The sequence below is a fragment of the Arachis stenosperma genome, chromosome 3 (genome assembly GCF_014773155.1).
Source record: "Arachis stenosperma cultivar V10309 chromosome 3, arast.V10309.gnm1.PFL2, whole genome shotgun sequence".
Taxonomy (NCBI): Eukaryota; Viridiplantae; Streptophyta; class Magnoliopsida; order Fabales; family Fabaceae; genus Arachis; species Arachis stenosperma.
The window spans coordinates 158,960,286-158,985,498 of NC_080379.1; the positions used below are offsets into that span (position 1 = coordinate 158,960,286).

At 35.0% G+C, this 25,213-nt stretch overlaps 4 protein-coding genes and 1 non-coding gene across 5 annotated transcripts; 2 read left to right on the forward strand and 3 right to left on the reverse strand.

The window, feature by feature from the left end:
• The first annotated feature begins 2,111 nt into the window (after positions 1 to 2,111).
• LOC130967734 (glutathione S-transferase DHAR3, chloroplastic-like) lies at positions 2,112 to 5,377 on the forward strand. Its single transcript, XM_057892723.1, has 6 exons — positions 2,112 to 2,443; positions 2,950 to 3,040; positions 3,156 to 3,299; positions 3,546 to 3,663; positions 4,400 to 4,540; positions 4,967 to 5,377. Exons 1-6 carry the CDS (start codon positions 2,233 to 2,235, stop codon positions 5,051 to 5,053), a joined length of 792 nt encoding a protein of 263 aa, XP_057748706.1. The 5' UTR covers positions 2,112 to 2,232; the 3' UTR covers positions 5,054 to 5,377.
• A 97-nt stretch (positions 5,378 to 5,474) lies between these two features.
• TRNAK-UUU (transfer RNA lysine (anticodon UUU)) lies at positions 5,475 to 5,546 on the reverse strand. The gene has a single exon. It is a non-coding gene; the product is annotated as a tRNA-Lys (tRNA).
• An 8,176-nt stretch (positions 5,547 to 13,722) lies between these two features.
• LOC130967755 (histone H4) lies at positions 13,723 to 14,414 on the forward strand. Its single transcript, XM_057892752.1, has 2 exons — positions 13,723 to 13,766; positions 13,863 to 14,414. Exon 2 carries the CDS (start codon positions 13,900 to 13,902, stop codon positions 14,209 to 14,211), a length of 312 nt encoding a protein of 103 aa, XP_057748735.1. The 5' UTR covers positions 13,723 to 13,766; positions 13,863 to 13,899; the 3' UTR covers positions 14,212 to 14,414.
• Positions 14,415 to 16,942: 2,528 nt separating this feature from the next.
• LOC130967074 (uncharacterized) lies at positions 16,943 to 20,106 on the reverse strand. The gene is made up of 6 exons (XM_057891895.1): positions 19,978 to 20,106; positions 19,835 to 19,884; positions 19,282 to 19,436; positions 18,805 to 18,819; positions 17,915 to 18,090; positions 16,943 to 17,701 (listed from the first exon to the last, which is right to left on the reverse strand). Exons 1-6 carry the CDS (start codon positions 20,104 to 20,106, stop codon positions 16,943 to 16,945), a joined length of 1,284 nt encoding a protein of 427 aa, XP_057747878.1.
• A 2,071-nt stretch (positions 20,107 to 22,177) lies between these two features.
• Positions 22,178 to 24,880, reverse strand: LOC130967075 (putative F-box/LRR-repeat protein 23). Its single transcript, XM_057891897.1, has 2 exons — positions 24,513 to 24,880; positions 22,178 to 23,160 (listed from the first exon to the last, which is right to left on the reverse strand). The coding sequence occupies exons 1-2, from the start codon at positions 24,878 to 24,880 to the stop codon at positions 22,536 to 22,538; spliced, it is 993 nt and encodes a 330-aa protein (XP_057747880.1). The 3' UTR covers positions 22,178 to 22,535.
• Positions 24,881 to 25,213: the final 333 nt, after the last annotated feature.

A 25,213-nucleotide genomic window follows, 5' to 3' on the forward strand; every position in this document is an offset into this window, starting at 1 on the left:
TTATTATCATATATTTATAACATTTAGAAGACTTTTTAATTTTTTTCTATTTTTTAAAGTTTTGCTGAATTTTATTTTCAATCAAATACCTAATTAATTATTTATTTAAACTGATTCAATTCGAATTTAATCAATTTAGATTAGTTGAAGTCTCTTCATATCCTATCCCAAAAAATATAACCAAACCCAAATGAATAAAATCTCATTTAAAAAATTCAACTATGGCTATATTTTCCTGATTTAGTAGAAATTGGGCATTACGATGGCACTTCAATCTTACTTATCTGGATAAGTAACTAACTCCTAAGATATCTTCTATCTGTCTAGAAGGAAAATTTTAATAACTTCTTTAATAAAAGGGAATGTCCATCCACCATCAAAGATGGAACTACTCTTTAATTATCTTTTTTTTTTTATAAATACACTAACACTTTCAGGTATATTTAGAATCCAATCTACTAAATCTATTAAAAATCGAAAAAAGCTCTACATCCATGTAAAAAATACATAGGTGTTATCCAAGTAACTTTCTCCACACACGCGTTCCCCCACCCCACAGTCATTTGTTATACACGGGCCTCATATAACATATCACGTTTTCGTTCTTCTTCTTCTTCTTCAACCTAATAAAATTTGTCGTTATCCTCTGTTCGCGTTTTTCTTCTTTGCTTGCATTCTTCATTATTGATCTGCATTAAATTCAACGTGATAAGCTCCATCATTTTTTTTTCTTCTTCGTTTTCTTCTTCGATTTACACTTCTAAATGGAAACAATGAATGATTCAACTTTAAATCAATTGAATGAGGTTATTACATTGAGACAGTTAGGGAATGATTGCTGCATGCTATCACAATAATCTTAAATATTGAATAAAGTAAAAAGAGGCCACCGAACCGAACAACATTCATTTGGTGAACCAAAATCACAAAGGCCACCGAACCGAACAATGTACATGTGGTGAATAAATGGTGATCAACTTTTAATCAACAAAAATAGTATTTCTCCATATAAAACGAGGCCACCGAACCGAACAACATTCATTTGGTGAACCGAAATCACAAAGGCCACCAAACTAAACAATGTACATGTGGTGAATAAATGGTGATCATCTTTCAATCAACAAGAATAGTATTTCTCCTCCTCTTCCTCATCCTCCTCCTTCTTCTTTTAAATTTGCGCTCGTAGGTTCTTCTTCTTCTTCTTCAGTTCAGTGGATAGTGTAACTAGGGCTTTGAAATTGGTTGTTACTCTGTTCAGTACTTCTTTTGCATGGAGAAATACTATTCTTGTTGATTGAAAGTTGATCACCATTTATTCACCACATGTACATTGTTCGGTTCGGTGGCCTTTGTGATTTTGGTTCACCAAATGAATGTTGTTCGGTTCGGTGGCCTCTTTTTACTTTGTTCAATGTTTAAGATTATTGTGATGCGTTTCGGAAGAATAATCCAAATCACACTCATTCAATTGATTTTGAAGTTGATTCATTCATTGTTTAAATTCAAAAGTTCAGATCGAAGAAGAAAACAAAGAAGAAGAAGAACCACAAAGCTAATTACGTTGAAGGCAATCCAAATCTATAACAAAAAACGTGAGTAGAGAAGAAGAAGAAGAACAAGAAAGAAAACGCGAGCAGAAGAGAACGGTGAAGTCTATAACGCGAGCAAAGAAGAAGTAACGTTTTTTCATAATGAGCGGGCGCGTGTTTTCACTCTCATTAATGCGCGTGACTCTATTTAGGTCAATTTGGTTACATGGTTACATGGATGTGTAGCGCACCCCTTAAAAATCTGCCTAAAACATTTGTTAACTTAAGTATCGGAACCTCTTATAAGTACCACTTCTCACCTCTTTACAAAAAACTCAAACGACAACACATCGACACAAATCGAATGAACACTGCTTCAAAAAAAATCTAAATCTCATATCCAAGCCCAAATCACCGTTTTACGTCACCTTTAAAACAAGTTCCACTAAAAAAAACCCTCAAATTCAAATCAACCCATACCAAGTAAAATAGAATCAGTTCGGGGTTTTCCAAATGAAGCCAAAACCGACCCGCAACACTTAATTTTGGGGGTGATATGGCAATTGGCACGTAAAAGGTGAAACGTGACACGTAGTTAGACTTAGAACATTTGGCAGAAAACAAAAGAAAACGCAACCTCATCATCATTCTTCTCCATTCTTCTCCCTTCAAATTCCAATAATTCAAACTATATCAGCTTCCAATGTCCACCGTCAGAATCCAAGCTTCGGCGTGCGCGCTCTACTCCACCTTCAACCACCTCCGCCACCGCCCCAACTCCGTCGTTTCGGTCAGCAGGAACGCCAAGAATTCTAGCGCCCTCAAAGTACTCTCAATGTCTTCTTCTCCACCTTCTGTGCCCTTCGAAATCTGCGTCAAAGCTTCCATAACCACTCCCAACAAGCTCGGAGACTGTAAAAACACCAACTTTCACTTTATTTTAGCTTCCCATTGCTTTGCCTGTTCGGAAAATTGAAATTAAATGATACATATTCAGGATGCACACAGACATGTGCTGTGATTCTCCATGACTTGAACGAGCTTGTGTGTTGTGAATAGTGCTGCTTTTGTTTTTGGTTTAGGAGCTTAATTGCATCCATATTAAGCCTTGGAATTGGATGGTCATTGTAATGTAACTTATTTTCGAATTCTATAATTTTGATGAAATTATCTGAGTCCTAGTTCTGAAATAATAAAGGAGGAGTTCAGTTCTGAAACTGTGTTTACTAGAGTGGAAATTTGATGCCTTTGAAGAAAATGGTAGTGGCGTTATCATGTGTTTCGTTCAGTTTGTGTGTCTGGAATCAGTAATTATTCATTTGACTTCAATTGAGGGAGGAAAATATTTATGTTTGGTTTTGACCTTTGAACTTGAGGTTCCTATAATCAATTAGTGACGGTTGTTTGAATTGCCTTTCAGGTCCCTTCTGCCAAAGGGTGTTGCTGACTCTTGAGGAGAAACATCTTCCTTATGACCCCAAGTTGGTAGATTTGACCAACAAGCCAGAATGGTGATCTTCTGGTTCATTTCTTTTTGTTAAGTTCTTCCTTTGTACAAGAGTTTACAGTTTGTTGTTGTTGTTCTTGTTCCTTATCCTTTTCTTATTGTTTATGTTACTGGTTTAGGTTCCTTAAAATCAATGCTGAGGGTAAAGTTCCTGTCATAAAGCTTGATGAGAAGTGGGTATCTGATTCGGATATCATTACACAAATTCTGGAAGAGAAGTATCCTAGCCCACCATTGGTAATCCCACCCGAAAAAGCTACAGTGTATGTATCTATCTTCTAGATTTCCTGATCATTACTAGATACTTTTGTGCTATTATTATGTGTTTCTTGTGCTTGATGTACATGGCTTGGAATATTTAGAGAGAAAAATGAAGCATGGTTGCTGCAAATTAGACAAGCCTAGCAACATTTGCTTTCTCCTCTGTCAGCTTTTTATTCTTAAATGTTAAGTTGAATATATTAGATGTCCTCCAAATGACTAATACAGGCATGAATTTTTGTATGTAGTGGGTCGAAGATCTTTTCTACATTTATTGGATTTCTCAAGAGCAAAGATCCCAATGATGGAACAGAGCAAGCATTGCTAAGTGAACTGAGCTCTTTCAACGATTACCTTAAGGAAAATGTACGGCTTATTTTTGCTTTTCTTTTTCTTCTATTGTTTGCATTCTTTATTGGGTCAGTAATTTGTTGATAAAGTCATAAACATATTTACCATCTTCTATGGTTCTCCTTGATGAACCAAAGTTTGATCTTTGTGCCGTTTCTGTGTATATGTCATGGAGTTATTATGAAAGCTCACATACCCATTCATGATATGCCAAAATCTATTTTTATCTTTATTCTTGTAGACATTCGCTGTAAAATGTACCACTGATATTTTTACTCCCTTTGCATAAGACGTCTGGGATTTGAATTGAGTTGATTGTTGAATTGGAAGCAAGTAGTCCAGAACTTACTCCTGAACTAGGAATCTGTTGCTTGAATCAATCCTGGGAGGTAGAGACATAAGCTAGAATCTCTCAATTCTTTCCCGTGCTCCAGTGTAAACTCTAATGTCATTTCCAGCACATTACTTAGACAAACATAGAGAAACAAGTTGTTTGACTAATCTAAGGGCCCTTTGTAGGCTTGTACTCCCATATAAGTCATTTAGGTTATCTGAGAGTGATTATGGAGAACTCGATTCATAATATTTGTATAGCACCCTTTGCCATTAATGTCACATCTTGTGTGCCACTAATTCACCATGCTTAACTAGCAATTACTCTTTGGTATAATTTGAAGTCTGTAAATTAAAACTTGTGCAGGAAACTTCCTGTATTTTCATTTAACGGATGATTCTTGCAATTTTCATATAGGGTCCTTTTGTCAATGGGAAAGACATATCTGCAGCTGACTTATCTCTTGGACCAAAGCTGTATCATTTGGAGATTGCTTTGGGGCATTATAAGAAGTGGAAAGTTCCTGATTCACTTCAATCTTTGAAGTCTTATACGAAGGTATCTTAAAGCTGATTCTGCCGTCTCAACTTCTATCATTTATTTGTATTTGAGGAAAAACTCTAGAAGCTTCATTAACACCAATAGTTAGTTGTTACCATTTGTGCAAATCATGTGCAAAAAGTATTATGCTGTGATTGTCGAAAAAACCGTAGGCAATGAACGAAAAAGCAATCAATCAGGATGAAGAAATACTTGATCCTTCTATTCAGAGTTCGAGTGTTCACACTAAGTGAGATGCTCTCTCATTTTGATATATAAAATCTCTTGTATGCCATTTTGAGTTTCATATATCATGGCAATGAATCCTTTTGCTAAAATTCACTGAAAGGTTGCAACGAAGTTTGTTGTTTGGTACAATTAACAGTGTATTAAAATGTGTTGGTTCATCTTGTTTGCTATAATCTAATAATGCTGAACATATAGGATATTTTCTCGAGGGAGTCATTCATTAAAACACGTGCACAACCCCAGGATGTGATTGAAGGTTGGCGTCCAAAAGTTGAGGGCTGATGATATGATGTTGAATAATTTCCATGAGACATTGAGGTTCTATGTATACATATAGCAATCCTTAAAGAGTTCATAACCTCTATCCTTTTTTTGTATTATCCTAGGTAATTAAATCACTATCAGTCTATCACTTGCCATATAAGGTTAGTTGGCCACAGATTGTAATATGTTTGGTACTTGGTAGTTGGTAGAGAGGCCAAGAGCCTTGCATGTAAGATTAAAATAAATGTATTCCCAAAAGGAGTCAGCATTACATTGCTTGTTTTTCCTTTAGCTGTGCACCGTTTTAAGAACTGAATGTGAATGCTGGTGGGTTAGTACTTAGTAATATTGACTCCTGTAAAAAGATATATTTTGTAAACAATAATTGAAGGTAAAGCATATAAGGGAAAAACTTATTATAAGAAAAGGTAGAATGAAACGCTGTCTGTGGGGATCGAACCCACGACCACGTGGTTAAAAGCCACGCGCTCTACCGCTGAGCTAAGACAGCTACTTGTTGATTTGTTTGATATAAAAAATATATTGATGCATGACAAAACACCATTTAAAATACAATTTCAAATATAAAAAAAAAAAGATTTATATTCTAATAAATTTTATCATAACAAATTAAAATTAATTTAATATCCATACAAAATAAATTCACAGTTAATCAATAAATTTCGAAATCAATTATTTTGAGAAAAAAATAACACTGTATTATAGATATAACATGTGCAAAATTAATGATGCTATGTTAGAATAGGTATATATTAAAAATTGGTCATCAACTAACTACTATGTGTAAGAATTTGTATTTGACATCTCATAAGTTTTTTTAATTATATTATTATAAATAAATTTAATTAATTTTAGATTGGTTTTTACGAGTTCAATCCAAGATACAAAGAGGGTATAAATACCTCATCTTACACTAATTATCTCTTTGACAATTCTATAAAAGATAAGAGTATTGCTATACATATAAGTTTTTTTGGCATATAAGTTATATAAGTCACTTACATAATGCGCGCATGAAATCACGTTCTTTCTCTTTGTATCCCGTGTTCCTCCTCCTCCTCTTCCTTCTTCTTCTCCTTCTTCTTTACATTTCTCCTCTTTTTTCTTCGTGTGTTTCATCTTCATCGTTGGGTTCTTTTATTACTATTATTATTGTTGTTGTATTTTTTTCTCATCCTCTTTCTATAGATGTTGCAGCATTATGTATTTTTTTTTATGTTTGATTTTTTTCTCCCAAGAAGAATTATGAGAATATGAAATAAGAAGATGAAGAAGAAGAAGCAGCAGAAAATGAGGAGGAGGAAGAGAAAGAGTTTTGAATTATGCAAAACTTATCAGTACACATACACTAAAAATTCTTAAACAATACACTCAAATATTTTCGTGTTACACCCAAATTTGCTGCAAATACAGAAAAATATTTTTTCTAATGCTGTATTTTTTTCTTCTTTTTTTTCTTATTTCTTTCTTTTTTTTAGTTGAATGAATGTAAGTTCATCATCTTCCAAGTAATTTTGTAGCATTATGTGTTTCTTCTTATTTTTTGTTTGATTTTTTTATTTTTATTCTTGTTAAAGGAGTAAAGCAAGAAGAAACTTGAGACGGTAAAATAAAAAGGAAAAGATGAATAAGAAAAAAAGAAGAAGAAGATGGTGATGATGATGAAAAAAAAAAGAAGCAGCAGAAGATGAGGAAGAGGAAGAGGAAGAGTTTTGAATTATACAGAACTTATCAGCACACATACACCGAAAAAATTCTTAAATAATACGCTCGAATATCTTCGTGTTATACCCAAATTTGCTGCAAATACAGAAAAATGTTTCATCTAATGCTGCATTTTTTTCTTCTTTTTTTTCTTATTTCTTTCTTTCTTTTAGTTGAATGAATGTAAGTTCATCATCTTCTAAGTAATTTCGCAACATGATGTGTTTCTTCTACTTCTTTGTTTGATTTTTCTTGTTTTTATTCTTGTTAAAAGAGTAAAACAAAAAGAAACTTGAGAAGATATAACAAGGAAAAAAAAGATGATGATAATGATGATGACGAAAAAGAAGAAGAAGAAGCAGTAGAACTTGTCAGCATACATACACCGAAAATTCTTAAACAATACACTCAAATATCTTCGTGTTATATCTAAATTTGCTGCAAATACAAAAAAATATTTTCTTTAATGCAGAACTTTTACATTACATTCAATTCAAACCATAAACGATGAAATATTATCCACTTACAGAATCATAAATTACTAACGAACAAATTAACTAGAATCGAACCACAACTCAGCCACTTGATTGGATTCAAAACAATAATTAATTTTTTTCTGGTTTAATTGATAATCTAAACTTGAATTATTCATTATCTTCAATAGCGAGATAACTGATGATGGAGGAAAATGAGAAAAATAAAGGAGGAGAAGAAATTCTAATGAAAAAAGAAATATGAATAGGAGGAGGATGAGGATGTGGTATTGGTGACGACGATAACGAAAGAGAAAAATAGCGAAAAAGAAGAACGTTCAAGAAGAAGAAGAAGAAACGTGCAAGAAGAAGAAGAACGTACAGTAACAGCACGAATAAGAACGTGTGCGCGTGAATATAAATGACTTGTTTATTGCCAACTGCTATCAAACAAACGCACATAACACCCATTTAGACGCTTTGTTTAGTGCCAACTGCTGCCATTGGTTCTCTGCCAAGAAACTCATACAAACGCTTTGTTCAGCCTATCAAACAGACGCACATACCACGTCTCACCTTTTGGTCAAGTTATATCGTCATTTTTCTTTGTTGATATCCACTTTACCAAATGCACTTTCCGTTCTACAACCCCAATCTTCACTTCGTTTATTTTTGGGTCAGATGTATCTGTTTTATCAATTTTTAGCAAATCGATGGTGGTTTGATTCTAATAATCTGGGAGTGAAACCTACTCCTCTTTTGCAGGTACCAGTTTTTTATAAGTGCATCAAAGCACCTCGAATTAGACGAGTTTTGAAATAGATATTAAATTAAGATTTGTAAGAGAACAAAATAAATTAAAAATAAAGTTTTCGAAAAATAAATTGACTAGAATAAAAAAAGATTGCATTAAAATTAAACAAAGCGATAAAATGCCTTCGAGTGAATTAAAGGATTTTCGACATGGAAATTAAAAAATGCTAAAATATAAATTTGACAAGGAAATTAAAACTGCTTGAAAGGTAAATTGAACATGGAAAGTAAAGTTCTTGCATAAATTGTCAATTGAAAAGATAAAAATATAGAATGAACCCTACAGAAAAGAGACTCGATCGCAGACTCAGAAATTTGCTGGGGGATATAAGTGTGCTTGAGTGTTTTCTGAAGTAAAGTTCCAACCCTTATTCCCTAAAATTTTCTAGTATTTATAGTCTACTTCTGCAACTAATAATTAATTACATGGTGCAGTCTTGTATGCGCACTCCCTGATAACCGTTTCCGCTCTTTGGATAATAAAACGTTTACTCATTAATTCTTCACGTGGTGGAAGCCCTCAACTCCTCCACTTATGTAACCGTTCGATTCACTTACTCCGAGCGTCCATTCAATTTTCCCTTCGAATATCCATTCGACTAGGCCTACTCAATTTAGTAATGTGTCCAAAATCGAACTTGTGTCGAGTAACTCTCAACTTATACCTGCACGTGCACTTTTCAACATTTCGATCTAATTCATTCCAATCAAAATATTTTTCGACCAACAAAAATTGTCCCCTTGGATTAATGAGTTTGTTTTCGAAATTACTTTTGAAAAACGAAACACTTCATCTAAATTCGATTTCAAATCCCAATCTCCCGAGTCAGTAATAATTACCATTTAACTTCCCATTAATACTGACTCGTTTGACACATCTCCCGTGACTTGCGCTTTCTCTCTCCACCGCTTCACATTCTTCGCAAAGTTGCCTCATTTCCCTTTGAATTCCAAACTGCGATAACGACTACAGTGAAATTCCCTTTAAATTCAACACTTCTATCTTTGCTAAATTTTCTTGAACCTTTATTCTCTCGATTTCTCTTGCATTCATCATTCTCTTACCAACTTCACTATTCAAACTTCACCCTTCTTTGTTTTGCAATGGCCGCTTTATCATCTCATGCCGCTGCTCATGACAAAGGCAAAGGTCCTGTGGTGACACCACCAGCTCTTCAACCCTCCATGTGTTGAATCAAGTCAATGATGAGGTCATTGTCGACCTAGAACTTCAAATCAATGATACCAGAATCCTAATCCCATTCATAGTAGGTGAAGATGTTCATTGCTTCATTGAACCTGTTGAACCCCTAGAAAGGGCAAACAAAAAACTTCCTTTCTTTCCCAGTGCTCAAGGGGAAGATTTGTTGATCAACCAAGCCCTCGAGGGACTGACTTCACAGTCTGGCATCAGCGCGTTGCCCCTACAAAATGCGCTGCTTGGGGGGTTCTGGGGATTCAGGAACTCTTAAGGCTTTCCCACTTCTCACCTTCAACGCTCCCTTGGATGTTTGGAGCTGTAACCTGTTTTTGGAATAGTACAACCAACAATTTCCACCTCCCTTGTGGAATGATTGGTACGACTCTTTTGGATGTAGCCGCTATTACAGGGCTTCTGATAAATCCTCCAGATTGTACTTCTGACATGCAACCCAAGCACCAATACAATATTGTCTCCACCAATTCTTATAGTGATTTCATTGCTCATGACATGGGTGCAGAGGGCACTGCTATTATAGATGACGAGCATGTAGCCTTTCTGTTCTATTGGCTAAATGCAATTATTTTCTGTTCCCGAAGTGTTCAGATGTCGAAGTTTTTCCTTCCCCGGCCTGCTCTGCTTCATGAAAGAAATACTCTCAATTTGGCCAAACTTCTTCTAGGACATATTTTTGAAGAGCTTGGTCAATTTGTACATTGTCTCCGAGACAATTGTCTTATCAGTACTGGTGGCCCTCTCTGGCTTCTACAACTATGGCTTAATACCGTTTTCGAAAAATATATGACAAAGTCTGGAGGTGGTGCAACTGACAAACAACACATTGAAGGCTTCCGATTGGCTGATTATAAGCCAAACTTCCCAGATACACAATCGGACGAAGACCGATTTTGGGCTGTTTTTTCTCTCTTCCATTCATGTAAAGACTTTTACAATGAAAACCTCAATTTTGCTCCTGTCATGCGTCGAAATTGTGGCCCTACATGGTTTGATCGCTTACTATTTCCGAATGACACCGAGAAAAATGACCTGGCTAATCGAAATTGGGCGAATTTACTGGCGGTTCAAGTAATCCCTATAGGGCTGCCCGAACACAAAAAAGAAAGGTTCAAGGTGACCCTGTACGCCCTTCACTTTACAGCAAGGCAACTGGGCTTCTCACAAGCCTTTCCAACCCCTCTTTCTCAAAACAACAAATTATTTTGCCACATCACTCTGACTTCTCAAAGTGAACTTGATTTTTGCCTCTTACAAAATCAACAACAAAAGGAACATTTCAATTTCCTCATGTATGATCGTAGCTCATATATCACCAAGTCTTGCTTCGAATGGTGGACTGCTTATTATTCTAGGTACAGTCGTACTTTATAGAAAATTCAGCAATCTGTCATTCGAACAGCCCCTGCTGCTGAAGGTTCTCCGAAAAAATCTCAAAAAAGAAAAGCTGACACCACAACTTCCTTACAACAACCACAACACAAGAGTCGAAGGACTCCCACAAGAACTTCCAGAAGGGTAACTATTTCTACATATACCTATGCACTTTAAACTGAAATACTTCTTAATCACATTTACTTAACAACTCTTGATTTCAATCTTTTCATCAGTTACGGTTGCAACCATCGAGTAAGAGCTCTGATGGAAGTGAGCAATCCATTTGAAACATCCTTGCTGCGTATTCTCAATTGGAGGACACAGCTGATTCAGATTCGGGTCCTCAATTCATTCGAAAGCCAAGACTCATTCTGGTAACTTTATCATTTCTACATATTTCGATTAAGTCATAATAAATCTTAACTTATAACTGTGGACCTTGTGTGTTAGCCCACTACTACTGCTCAATCAACTACCTCACCTCTGGCACCTACTTAGCCACTTCAACAACAATAACCTGACCAGGGACAATCCACATCTCATGATTCAATCCAAGCCACTGAGTTTGATCAACTACTACAAGATGCTTTTCCGCTTCCCATCAGGACACAAGTGATTGATTTAACAAAAGAACAAACTTAGCATAAACCAACATAGACTCTGATCCTTGGACATGCCTCCCCGATCAATCAAGCTGCACTTTCTGCTGAATATCAAGTAGCCCCTGACTCTAATTCCCTCTCTCGAATCGCTGAAACCACTACTTCCGATTCTCCTCCATCCAGAGTCCCGGAGACCTTTCCTTCTCCTCCAAGAGCATCTAGTTCTCCCTATAAAGCTGAATTTCAAACTCCTCCTGATCAAGGACTGGGTGTTTCTTCTAAACCTACAAGCGCCACTTGGCTAGCCTGATCTCAATCTTAAATCAAGCCATTCAAGAATACAAAGTGCCTATTCCTGCCCTGGTACTCCCCAGACCTTCTACATTTAGTCCTTTATTCGAGTTTAGTGTTGATACTCGAGAACAACTTTGGTCACTTTTTAAACTCTTGGATCATCCACCTGCTGCATGGATCAATGATGCAATTCTCAACCAGCTTTTAGCTGATCTATTGAATTTTTCCTTTGAACTTCTGACTTCTACTCCATATTCTGCCATAATCCACCAATTCAAACAACTGGCCAACAACAGCGTAACTTTCCAAAATAAGCTCCAAGAACTCGAACACGAGGAAGCTGAAATCAAAACTGAAGTGGAAGGCTATACTGCAGCCCTTCAACCAGTCAAAGCTTCCTGTGAAGAGTTCGATTTGAGAATTTTCCAGACCATCTCTATCCAAGCTCATTATGACAGGGAAGAGATAAAACTTGTAGCAGAATTGGCCCAAATTAATGAAAAGCTTACTAAAATTTGCTAGAGAAGAGCTGATATAGCCACACCCCTGACTACTGCACTCATCCAAGAAATTGTTTCTATTGAGATCAAGCAAGAAGAATGTGGAAAACAACTTGACAACGTCCAATATGAAAAATTTAGACATATTGAGGCACTTTCAGCTCTGGACAACGAAAGGGCAAGGCTAAGCTCAGACTTGGCAAAACTCTTGGCACCTTGAATTTCTGACATCTACTTCCCCTTCCTAAATATCTATCTTTTCACCCTATCTCTTTTTTTTATCTCTTCATTATGCAATCACAACGAATGGTATTGTTGAACAATCATACAAAAATACTCTTTGAAACATCTAGGAGTAATAAAAGAAATAATAAAAATATTACACAAATAGTTGATGGTAGCACAAAATTATCACTTACAGTAGAGATGAGTTGAAGGCAATGAAACCACCAGAGCTTCGTTCGAGTCAACAATATTGGTAGCAAGAAATCAAATCACGATCTCAGGTAGATGAGGATGCAGAAACCCTTGTAGATGTTGGAAAGGAGTTTGATTGCGACATGTATCTAAAGCTAGGCGATGAACCAGAGGCAATGATGTTGGACTGTGGGGACTTTGGAGTAAGAGGCGATGACAATCTATTTGGATACGAGGACTATCCGTCGAGTTTTGTTCCTCATTTGAGGCGGAAGGGAGAGGGAATATTAGACTGAGCGCAGGTAGGGGTGGCAATGGGTAGAGTAGGATAGGGTTTGGAGCCAATCCTAACCCTACTCACGGATTGAGAATTTTATATAAACTCAACCCTATCCTACCCTACCGCGGGTTACAAAAAAAGATGGAACATTATTATATAACTTGATGATTATTTAAAATAAAATTGACTTTTATGTAAAAAAAAAGTTTATTAAATTATCAATTAATGATATTCTTTTAATGATTAAGAATCTTTTGCATTTAGTGAGAGGTCTTTGGTTCAAAATTCACTTAAAACATATTTTTATATAAATATATAATATATACATATATAGGATGTGGATTGATCGGGTAGGGTTGAGACTCAACTCGTATCCTATCCGACCCACACGAAAATCCTACCCGCACCCTACTTTACCCGTTGCGGATCGGGTTGGCAACCCTACCTGTGGAGTCGGGTTAGGTACCCGCAGGTAAGGTACATGTTGCCACCCCTAAATGCAGCCTCGAATTGAAGGTTGAAGTTCAAAAGAGGGGATATAGATTAACACTTTTAATAAAAAGAAGAAAAATTAATTAATATTAATTTAAATACAAAATAAATGTAATAAAAAATATTGTTCAACGACTACTTTTATTTATAGCCTTTTTTTTTGGGAATGAATGTTCAGTGTTTGGAATTAGGATTTAGGACTAAGAAAACAATTTCGGAATTTTGTTAGTATTTGGCGGCATAATTCCCAAAAGGTTTAAAAATCCCGCGAGGACCAAAATACCCCAAAGTGCATTGGCGCCAACGTCACGTGCATCTGAAGTCTGAACCACTCGCTCATCTCAACCACGTCATCGATCTGCAACACACTCGAACTTCGAATCCAGACGGTCCATCAATAGATCAATCAACCGTCCAGATCGCCTGATCAAATCATCCCGCGGATCCACGTTCCTTCAACAAAACCCGAACACCACACATATAAATACAACACACATCACAATTCATAATCATTGCGTAGCTTACTCTTCCTCTCTTACTTGGTAATTATCAATTTCATTATTCTTCATCCCATCCTTAACTCTAACTCAACTCCAATATTATTCTAAGCTGCTGTTTTGTTTCTAATTGTTGTGCAGATTTTTGTTTGTGCTAATTGGTTTCTGAGACAGCAAGATGTCTGGTCGTGGAAAGGGTGGCAAGGGATTGGGAAAGGGAGGAGCAAAACGTCACCGTAAGGTTCTGCGCGACAATATTCAGGGTATTACGAAGCCGGCGATTCGTCGTTTGGCTCGTAGGGGTGGAGTGAAGCGTATCAGTGGTCTCATCTATGAGGAGACACGTGGAGTGCTCAAGATCTTTTTGGAGAACGTGATTCGTGACGCCGTTACATACACGGAGCACGCTAGGAGGAAGACCGTTACGGCCATGGACGTTGTGTATGCCCTCAAGAGACAGGGAAGGACTCTTTATGGATTTGGTGGTTAGGACTAAGAGGGCTTTACTCTCCGGTTTAGGGGTTAGAAAGTTTATGTGTATGTTCAGCAAGTTATCTACCTAAGTTTCAATGTCAATTATTCTGGAATGTAATCAGTAACTACTCATTGCAATGTATTAGCATGCGTTTTCCTTTACTAAGTTAGGGGAATTGAATGCGGAATTATTGAAACAAGTAAGCCCTTTTTATCAAAGTCAGTTGCTTTCGAATATATAAAGCCACTCATTATATATACACGTCACTACGTATATGCGACCACAGCAGGGATGAAAATTTCTTGAACAACATATGATATGGTTCATTTGCTTGCAACTGCCGATTCACTGAAAACGAGATTTGAAATGTTCCGACAATGTAGAAAAGATTCCTTAGGGTGCTTACGCATTGATTTAGAAAAATTAAGCAAACAAGTGGTTAAATCGTTGAGAGCAACGAATGTCAAGTTGAAAAAAATGCAAAAAGGCAGCTTTGAGCGATTGAGTCCAAATAAAACGAGAAAACAGAGTTAGTGTAAAGGGTTAACTACAGAGTAGGTAGCTCCCTGTTAAAAGGGATTCGGGTACCCTTATTATATAGGTGCTCCTATGTCTCTCTTAACATTAGTTTTTCCATTACTTTGGGCTACTTTATCGCTGCTGTTCAGCAGACTCACCCTCAATTCTTTGATGATCAAATAAACAGAATGGAAGGGTCGCTAAACATAATCTGCTTAACAAAATATGCAAAATATGTACGGAAAACATTTCGGATTTTAATAGCACGGAGAATGATAATGTAATTCACTTGTAGCGAAAGAAGTTTCAAACACATGTTAGTCTGTTGAATCAAAATGAATTTCTAGCAAAGTAGCAATAATCTTAAACGGATTCCGAATGCATGATTAGTTCACTCAAACCTTGCACACAAGTTTGTTATTGACAGTGGATGAAGTGTGGGGAGAGGGAATGTGAACACTGAGCCTCATGAGAGGGTCCACGGAGATGCTGACCAGTTTGAGACACCCTACGGTTCCAACATGTTCGAGAATCATGCCACTTCGGGTCGCTGTACCCTATGCCCGTGGCCATCGAAATTGACGCAAGATTTATATAATTTGACATGTTGAAACCCAAAGGGAAAAAGGCTAATGAGTGTTGAAACTTGAAACACGTTTCAATGTTTCTTCATCGACTCAAAATTGACATTACTTTTATTTATTTATTTATTCATTTTAGCCGTTTTCCCTTCTATTTTATTTTGTCATACCTTATTGAAACAGAGGCTTAATCTTATCTTTTTTTTTTATTTTTTATTTTTTGTGTGCGCGCGTTATCCTTTTTTGTTTGAGAAACATTAGAGCAATATAACCTTTTGGAAAGAATGTTAATCATTTTTGTTAGAATCAAGCAAAGGCTATATATGTTCAAGTTACATTTTTTCTCTAATTTAAACGACTCGTGTATAGCATTGAATATGTCAAATTGAAAAGTTTGAATAACAATTCTCTTCCACCTAAAATCAGTTTAGAGATATGAAATTACTAATACCAAGTATCCCCTAACGTTGAAGATTATGGAATAAAAATGTAAAATATACTATACCTTCCATGAGTCAAGAAGCATGTCTCAAGTTGCCGATATTCATTAACAAAAAGACATACACAAATCTGATGAACACAAAGCCCAAACGGCTGTTGCATGTTTACCATGAGTATCTATTATGGAAAGAAGTCAATTCCCATCTCCATAATAGCATTCAGCAGAAAATCAACACGAAGAGTAAACTCATCATCACAAGATTGAGCAAGATATTCGTAACGAAACCGTAATTCTTTGATTTGCTGAGCAGATCTTTTCCACAAACTAGTCTCATCCAAGTTAAGGTTGAAACAGCCTCTAAAGTCAAGCGATTTGAGGCGAGAGCATCCATTAAGAATTAAAAATCTCTCTTTAACAGTAATTTTTCAATTACTTTGGGCTACATTAATATCAAACAACTACTCGAATGAAAATGGCAAAAACATCTTTTTATAAAGATGCTTTGTTCTTTTTTGGGTGACTAAATAGAAAAGAAAGAAAAAAAAGAGACAAAACCAAATTAATTGGCTAGGGTCATATCTAAATTTATTAGATGTTGAAGCTCACTCCATGGTTGGTTCCAATTCGAGTGAATGTCCGCGACAGAAGCAGCTGCTTTAGCCATACAATCTGCAACACTATTTGCAGTCCTCTGAATTAAAAGAATAGAGACTCTCCAATTTCAATTCATAACCTCCTGAATATGCTTTGCCAAATCCCATTCCGGAATATCCTTACTAAGCTTTCTTTGGTTTACCAAGAAAAGAGCTTCTAAACAGTCTGTTTCACAAATAACCTCACGAAATCCACTCTCCTAAGCAAGAAGTAAACCTCTCCAAATTGCATACAATTCAGCAAAAAGAACACTGCACACTTCGACTTTTCCAGTGCAACCATTCAACCAACATCCATCAGGATTGCGAATAATACAACTAAAACCAGCATAGCCAGAAGGAGCAAACCAACTAGCATCACAATTCAATTTAATAGAATGAACTGGAGGTGGAACCCAATGCAAACAAAGTGAAGGAGGAGACAGAGATTGATGCATAGCAAAAATAGTGTGAAACTCCCTTACTGAACTACGAATCAAACTCACCACTTTACTAGCACTCCATGAATCATCTATATTAAATAAGTCATGATTCCTGCTTCTCCAAATCCACTAGATGGTCGAAAAGAAAAGAAAAGCATCTCCACTCCTTGCACCTCTATAGAGCCAATCATGTAAATTCGAGTTATCTGATACAGGCCTAAAGGGTCCAGACCTCCTTGGCACTAGGGCACTCCGAAGACAATGAAGAATGGATTCAGAACCATTCTGACACCGATGACAGGTGCTAGATAAAGCTAAACCACGACCCAAACGAAACTCTGCCGTAGGAATAGCATTATGAAGACTGAGCCAAATCAAGAACTTATACTTCTCAGGAATATGCAGACGCCATACCCACAACCAATTATCATGCTTATTCCAGTCAAACTTTCCTTTGGCTAGCCAACTGTACCCACTCCTAGCTGAGTAGAGTCTAGAAGATGCCACACCCCACGACCAACCCGAACTCTCTCCAGCATTCAAATCCGGATTATAAGCATTCAAACGCTGTTTGACATCTTCTGGAATGATAGAGAAAATATCATGGAGATACCATTGACCATCTTTCCAAACGTCTCTAATAGTTAAATCAGAGTCAGATATATGTACAAAAGGGACATCTTGAGCAATTGGGCCCTCAATACTCCAATTGTCAAACCAAAAGGATTGATCAAGTGACCCAACGCACCAAGAGAAGGCATCCTTAAGAGCACCAAAAGCCTTTGAGATACTCTTCCAAACATGAGAAGCATTGCAAGGGACAGGGCCATCTAAAACTCCCTCATTCCTCAGATACTTCGCCATCAATAGAGCAACCCAAGGCTTGTCCTGACAATGAAAAAGTTGCCACACCAATTTACCAAGTAAAGATATATTAACACACGTAGGGTCTCTAACACCCAGGCCACCAAATTTTTTTGGAGTGATCACGGTCCTCCAATTAACAAGAGAAAGACCTCTACCATCAATTTGACCCTTCCAAAGAAACTGTCTCATCATAGAAGATAATTTATCGCAAACCCAATTTGGAAAAAAAGATACCTGCATATTATAGACAGGAATGGATGCTGCAACAGAATTGATCAGGCAAAGTCTCCCTGCTTTATTTAGAAGCCTTCCTTTCCAATTAGCTAATCTTCCCCTCATCTTTTCAATCACCGAATGAAAAGAAGCCCTACTGGTACGGGAATGATTAAGGTTAACTCCAAGATATCTTCCTAAGTCCAAAGCAAAACGTATTGAAGAAACACTAATAAAAATATCTCTTCTACGAGCAGTCACATTTTTAGAACAAAAAGTTTTAGACTTTTCAAGATTCACTTTCATGCCAGATGCCTTGCAAAAAATGTTAAGAGAATGCATGACCATTTAGACCTGACTTTTTGTAGCCTGGCAGAAGAGTAAGAGATCATCTACAAACATCAAATGAAAAAATTTTGAGCCACCCCTAGTGACAGAAAGACAATTATAAAGTCAACTTTGTAATATCCACCTTAATATTATTGCTGTAGTTCTGCTCACCTTCAACTCTTGAAGCAAAATATATTACAGCTGCTCACTCTAATTTTAAGTTAGCAAGGCCCTTTTGGAACCCAAAGGGAAAAAGACTAATGAGTGTTAGAGAGTTGAGACACGTTTTTCGTCGACTTAAAGTTGATTTTATCTTTTCTTTTATTTATTTATCTTCTATTTTCTTGATGAAAAGTTTAAATATTATGTATAAAATACTAAAATTAAGACATTAATCTACCATAGTTTATTACAATGTCTTGTAATTTTTGCTAGAATCAACCTAGGCAAAGGCTATATATGTTCAGCTACCTTTTTTTCTCTAATTTAAACAACTTGTCTATAGCATCGAATATGTGGAATTAAAAAGTTCGAATACCAATTCTCCTACACCTAAAAGTAGTTAAGATATATGAACTTACCGATACTAAGTAGCCCTTAAAATTCAGTAACAAAAAGACAAAGCACAAATCTGATGAACATGGCATACAGCAGTTTCTACTCAAGAAAGAAAATCACTTGCATCATATTACCCCAAAGTTAAGACCATCCAAATCAATATTAAGTCAGGCTCATCATCAGAAGATTAAGCAAGATACTCATTTGAAAGTCGTAATTTTTTTATTTGCTCAGCAGATCTTTCCCACAAACTAGTCTCCTCCAAATTAAGGTTTAAACAGCCTCTCAGATAAGGGATTCCAAATGAGGGCATCCTTAAGAATTGCAAGCTAAGTCAGCATTAGTGAGCCTATTTTTCAAGAGTATGAGATGCTGCAGATTTGGCATAACTTTTGGTATTGCCAAGGCATAGTCATCACTCATCACACTCAATGCCTTCTATTTTCTTCCTTTTCTTGACACCTTTAGAAGAGGGCAGCTTTGGCCTATAGTTTCGATACAATTCATAGAAAGATCGGCACCTAAAATCTCAAACTCCTCCAACACTGCAAGTTTCTTTGCAGCTTCTCTTAATCCATCATCTGATACACCGGGGTAAGTACAGATAAAACTAGGGTAGCAACGTTCTAGCCTCATACCCCTTAAATTGCTTCCACTGTGAAATACAAAACACCAAGAAACAAAAAACTTAGATTAAATAAATGGAAGGGATAAAAATAGATTATGCTACTACTCATCTACCATCTGATCAGTTCGTCAACGAATTATACCGTTCTTGTAACCAGGCATCAGAATTTTTCCATAAGATTATTGTTTGATCAATTATTTATTATAAATATTATGTATACCGAATTTCATTAAAATTAAACGTTAAAAGCTGTAATTAAAAAAAAAAAGAATTAAAATTGTAGCGGAACCATAAGATTTAGGGTTTATGCTATAACATGTATACGCTTGAATAATTTAGTAACTATATCTGAAACGATTAAATAATTTTTTCGGATGGAATTCACTACTATTAAATATCGGACACAAAGAATTGTAATAATGAACATGAAGCCTGAGAAAAGAATAATGGTACTTGTTAGCAATGCGGTGGAGCACTGATAAAGTAGGCCAAAGCTGAGGATTTATAGAGATGCAGTGCCACTGAGTGCACAAAGCTGAGCATTCTTCATAACGTTAACGAGTCTCACCATTTGGAGAATCTTGCTGGTCAACTCCGTTGGAAAATCCAGCCAGTTTGGCGATTCTGCTGCCATGGTGGTTTCTTCCACTTTTGCTTCGCTAACTTCCCCATCAACACCGGCTGACGTCGACGCCATTTGAGGGAAACCAGTTCTAAGTTGTATTCAGAGCGAGAATGAATTGTATTCAATGAAACCGTTGAAAACTATCTCAAAGTAATACGATACATGAGGAGCTATAAGCTCTTAACAGAAAACAGAATTTGTAACTAACTTCTGTCAGTTGACTAATTCAAGAAGCAGTCTTGAGATAATACAATTATCTTGATCTAATCTTGATCCATTCACTATTATCATTCTTCAAGTATGTGTTCACTTCCCTTTAAAATCCAACCTCTGAATTTTTTTTAACAATTAAAAGAATAAGATGTGATTTTTTACTATTAATTTTATTAGTGAGACTAAAAATAAATATAAAAAAAATAATAAAAAATAAAAAATTATATTTTACATTCTCAATTTTTTTTAACAATCGAGAGAATCCATTATTCTTTTCTTTTGCGTCTCTCTTAAAGGCGGAGACCAATATCAAAACACTTTTCTAACATTTAAATTCCAAAGAACATTAATATTAATAATAACCTTTTCAAATTCTATATTTTCATAAATATCTTTCTAGTCACTTAATAATATTTTTTTATTTGCATAATTTTTAAAATTTTCTAATAGATGTATTATAAAAGTTTTGAAAATTTAAAATTACAAAAAATTAATTAAAAAATTAATTATTTATATAAAATATATATTAAAAGAGTAATATTATACCATCGTTATAATTTATTTTTTTTTGTATATTAGTTAGCCGATAATTTATTTATCATGTGCTTAAGCTGAACCCTTAAGTTAATATAAGGTATTTGTTACGGTACGATGATAAATTCATACGTACCAATACATTTAAAATATAGACAAATAATAACAAGACATGTGGAATTTATTTTTTACGTTAGCATTTAATTTATTTTTAAAATATATATTATATCACCACTTTTATTAAAACACTCCTTTAATTAAATAAAAATAAAAAATATTTATTTTTTTAATTTTACAAAAAGACTTAAACATCCTTTCTTTATTTGATTAGACAAAATACTCTTTTAAATTAATCAAATTTTAGAATTCAATTAATCCTACTTTTATAGCTTCAAATAATTGAAACAACAAAACAAAAATATATTAAAAAAACAAATAATCAAAATTGTTCTTCATCTATGTTAAACTTATTAAAAAACAAAAAATCAAAATTATTCTTCGTCTGTGTTCAGAAACTCTCTCGTTCACACCTATAAATATTTAGGGTTTAGAATTTAGAGTTTCAGTATTTTTCATCTTCTCTTCGCAGAGAAAACAGAGAGAGAGAGGATAGAAAGAGGATAATTGTAGAGCTATCGACAACATTGCGATCGCCGGTGATAATTATCTGGTTGATTCCATCTCCAACTAGCATCAAGTGTTTCTTGTTCTTCGCAATGCACACATACTCTTCATACACACCTTTCTTGATGAAAACAAGGAAGTAGCCATAATTGGAAGCCGTGTTATATGGCTGCGTTGATGGTGAAGTTTTCACTTTCGTCCTTGCTAATAATCACCATGTCCCTTACATCTATGTTTTGCGAGAGGGTTTCTGAACTTCATAAAGAATAATTTTGGTTTATTTTTTATTTTTTTTAATATGTTTAATACGGATGAAGAACAATTTTGATTTTTTGTTTTTTAATATGTTTTTGTTTTGTTGTTTCAATTATTTGAAATTATAAAATTATGATTAATTAAATTCTAAAATTTGATTAATTTAAAAGAATATTTTTGTCTAATCAAATAAAAAAAATATTTAAGATTTTTTATAAAATTAAATAAATAAATATTTTTTATTTTTATTTAATTAAAAAATATTTTAGTAAAAGTGGTAATATAATATATATTTAAAAAAATTAAATGCTGATGTAAAAAATAAAATTCATATAATTTATTATTACTTGTTCATATTTTAAATATATCGATATGTATATATTTATTATCGTAGCGTTGCAAATAAAATAATAAGCAGAATTACCGTATTTGTTTTAAGTTGCCACATGTTACAACAGAAAATATCATGATTCAATAAAAGCTGTGTTTGAAAACTTAAGGCAATATTTATATTCAGTAACGAAAAGGGGTGAGGGCATAAATAACTTCCATATAGATAAGGTTCCTGGTGATGTTTACTAGTTCACAACTAAACATATAGCCTTAGACATAACTCTACTAAAATAGGAGCTTTTAAAAAAGGGAAAATAAAAGCCTTAAAAACATTGCAGCATTGTAAAGTAGTCACAACAAATCATTTAAGAACATTGCTCGCAACTACAGTATTACATAAAATTCCACCACCATTCTAAATGCAAATGCTTTATCATCTTCACTTGACTCTGAGTCCACAATCACAACACATATCACAAAAAATGTCGGCATATGGATCATCCTTATCATCAGAAGTTGCTTAAGTTAGGTACCAGGATCGATCAAGATACGTACTCATCCGGACCCTGAAACTCTTCCCCAATTGATGACAACAATTCTTCCTCCCAAAAATCACTTGATTCTTCTTCCATGAAGGGAACAGCAGGATTCCGAAGATCCGTTGTAGTAATGTCAAACTCATTGTCAGAAGATTCAGCTAGATACTCATGCGGAAGCCGTAATTCTTTGATCTGCGCTGCACAGCTTTTCCCCAAACTGGTGTCCTCCAAGTCAAGGTTGAAACAACCTCCCACGTCAAGAAAATCAAGGTGAGAGCATCTATTAAGAATGGCAAGCAAGCCAGCATTAGTAAGCCTGTTTCGCAAGTGTGTTAAATGACGCAGATTCGGCATAGATTTCGCTATGTGGAAAGCCTCTTCGTCGTCACACTCAATGCCTCTGATATTCTTTTTCCTCTTGATAATTTTCAAGACTTTGAGAAGAGGACACCTTTGGCCTATAGTTTCAAGACAACCCATAGAAACGTCGGGATGTAAAAACTCAAGCTCCTCCAACAGCGGAAGTTTCTTAGCAGCTTCTAGTAATTCACGATTTGATAAACCAAAGTAAAAACAGAATGAATTAGGCGAACAACGTTCTAGCCTCATACGCCTTAGATTCTTTCCACTGTGAATTGGAATACACCAAGAAAAAAAAAATGCTACATTAAAAGAAAGGGAACGGGAAAAATAAATAAATAAGTCATGTTAGCTGCATCAGTTCGTCTACGATAATCATACCAATTAGGGGTGTAAGTTATCGAACCGGACCGAATTTTACCGCAAAATCGAACCGAAATTTATAACAACCGAAAGAAAAATCGAAAAAATCAGTTTTTTTTGGTTTTTTTCGAATTAAACCGATCAGTTCGATTCGGTTTTCGGTTGACTCAGTAAAAATCGAACCGAACCGAACTGAACCGAACCGAAATATTAGTTAAGAAACCTTGTTTTTACACATTTATCCTTTAACCTTGTTGTTTTGCTAGACATTTTTAATTGTCTTTGTTTTATGTTTAATTAAGTTAAATTTGTATTGGATTTGGATGTGATAAATTCTTGTTTTTCTAGTTTATTGAAGGTTTTAAATTTTATTTTATGGCATTTTAAATTCAGATAAATAGGTGTAAAAAAACCGAAAAACGACCAAATCAAATCGCTGTTGGTTCGATTCGGTTCGATTGCTCAAACTGCAGCCAACCGAACGGTTGATCTCTTTGAAGAATCGATCAGGTCGGTTCGGTTGGTTTTCGATCCAAAACCGAACCGAACCGAACCGATTACACCCCTAATACCGATACCGTTTTTGCAATCGGTCATCCAAATTGACCCAAAATTGAAACCAATAAGTTTGTTAAAATGAATAATCATTTCTACAAAAGTGCCCTTTTTCATTATTTTCCATAATATTATGTCTTAAAATTATAAATATAACTTATACCAATTTCTTTGAAATTAGATGTTAATAAAACTGCAATTTAACATTCGACATTCATATATTTTAAATTTTTATATTATCATTAGTTTTAAGTTTAAACAAGTATGTTATTCATATCATCTTAAAAAATAATAAAAAATCTCCAGAATTTATTTTTATTTTTATTTTTAATCATCACTTCAATTCCAATCTAACAATTATCCTAAACATCAATGTTAACGTCGGATTAAAAATAATAAATTTTTACGGTCCTATAATAATTTTTAATAATCTTACATATTATACTAAATTACTAATACCTTACTATAAAATTTTAATAATCTTACATATTAGTACTTCCGACTTCATTAACAGTTGAATGCAGGAAAAACACTTAAATGGTAGAAGAATCATAAGATTTAAGTTTTATGTTATAACATCGATAAGTTAGAATTATTTATTAACAACTCCTAACCGATCACTTTCTTATGCTGGAATTACTACTAGGGAAAACCTGACACAAAGAATTCTACCAATGAAGCCTGACAAAAGAATAATGGTACCTGTTAGAAATGTGGCGGAGTATTGATGCAGTAGGATAAGCAATACTAATGTCCTCCAATTGACTACAACTTCGATTAATGGCTTTAATAGCATAAAAGCCATGTTTCCCGACAACGAGGTCGAGGTAGGTTTTGGGAGCGGTTACGCGAATAGTGCGCCAGAAGAGGGGATCCATAGAAATACAGTGCCACCCAGTGCATACAAACTGCACACTCTTCAGAACATCTACGTGTCCCACCTTCTGGAGAATATTGGCAGTCACAGCTGTCGGAAGATCAAGCCAATTTGGAAATACTGCCGCTATGGTGGTTTCCTCCACTTTGGCTTCGCTAACTTCCCCAGCAACACTGACTGACGTCAACGCCATTCTTCAAGTATGACTTACAGAGTTACAGACTCATACTAATTCACTTCTCTTTTGCGTGTATATAGACGTATCTCTGAAAGGCGGGCCGGGGACGGATATCAAAGAACTCTTCTAACGTTTAAGTTCCAAATTAACCTTTTCAAATTCTATGTTTTCATAAATATCTTTCTAGTCACTTAATAATGTTTTTTTTTATTTCTAAAATTTTCTAATGAATGTATTATAAAAGTTTTGAAAATTTAAAATTTTTACATTATTAATAACGATCATCAAGCTTTATTATTGTTATTATTATTGCACTCTGTATTTTAATTTTTCCCAGAAACAAATAAA

What these genes read in the sequence shown, in the direction of transcription:
- LOC130967734 (XM_057892723.1), top strand. Translation starts at nt 2,233, where the DNA reads ATGTCCACCGTCAGAATCCAAGCTTCGGCGTGCGCGCTCTACTCCACC. An exon ending in ACGATTACCTTAAGGAAAAT is followed by an intron (nt 3,664 to 4,399) that starts GTACGGCTTATT and finishes ATTTTCATATAG; the next exon opens with GGTCCTTTTGTCAATGGGAA. An exon ending in CTTTGAAGTCTTATACGAAG is followed by an intron (nt 4,541 to 4,966) that starts GTATCTTAAAGC and finishes CTGAACATATAG; the next exon opens with GATATTTTCTCGAGGGAGTC.
- LOC130967755 (XM_057892752.1), top strand. Translation starts at nt 13,900, where the DNA reads ATGTCTGGTCGTGGAAAGGGTGGCAAGGGATTGGGAAAGGGAGGAGCA.
- LOC130967074 (XM_057891895.1), bottom strand. Translation starts at nt 20,106, where the DNA reads ATGGCGTCGACGTCAGCCGGTGTTGATGGGGAAGTTAGCGAAGCAAAA. An exon ending in ATTCTTTTCTCAGGCTTCAT is followed by an intron (nt 19,437 to 19,834) that starts GTTCATTATTAC and finishes TGTATTTCACAG; the next exon opens with TGGAAGCAATTTAAGGGGTA. An exon ending in TTCCTGTCTATAATATGCAG is followed by an intron (nt 17,702 to 17,914) that starts GTATCTTTTTTT and finishes TTTCATTGTCAG; the next exon opens with GACAAGCCTTGGGTTGCTCT.
- LOC130967075 (XM_057891897.1), bottom strand. Translation starts at nt 24,880, where the DNA reads ATGGCGTTGACGTCAGTCAGTGTTGCTGGGGAAGTTAGCGAAGCCAAA. An exon ending in CTCCGCCACATTTCTAACAG is followed by an intron (nt 23,161 to 24,512) that starts GTACCATTATTC and finishes TCCAATTCACAG; the next exon opens with TGGAAAGAATCTAAGGCGTA.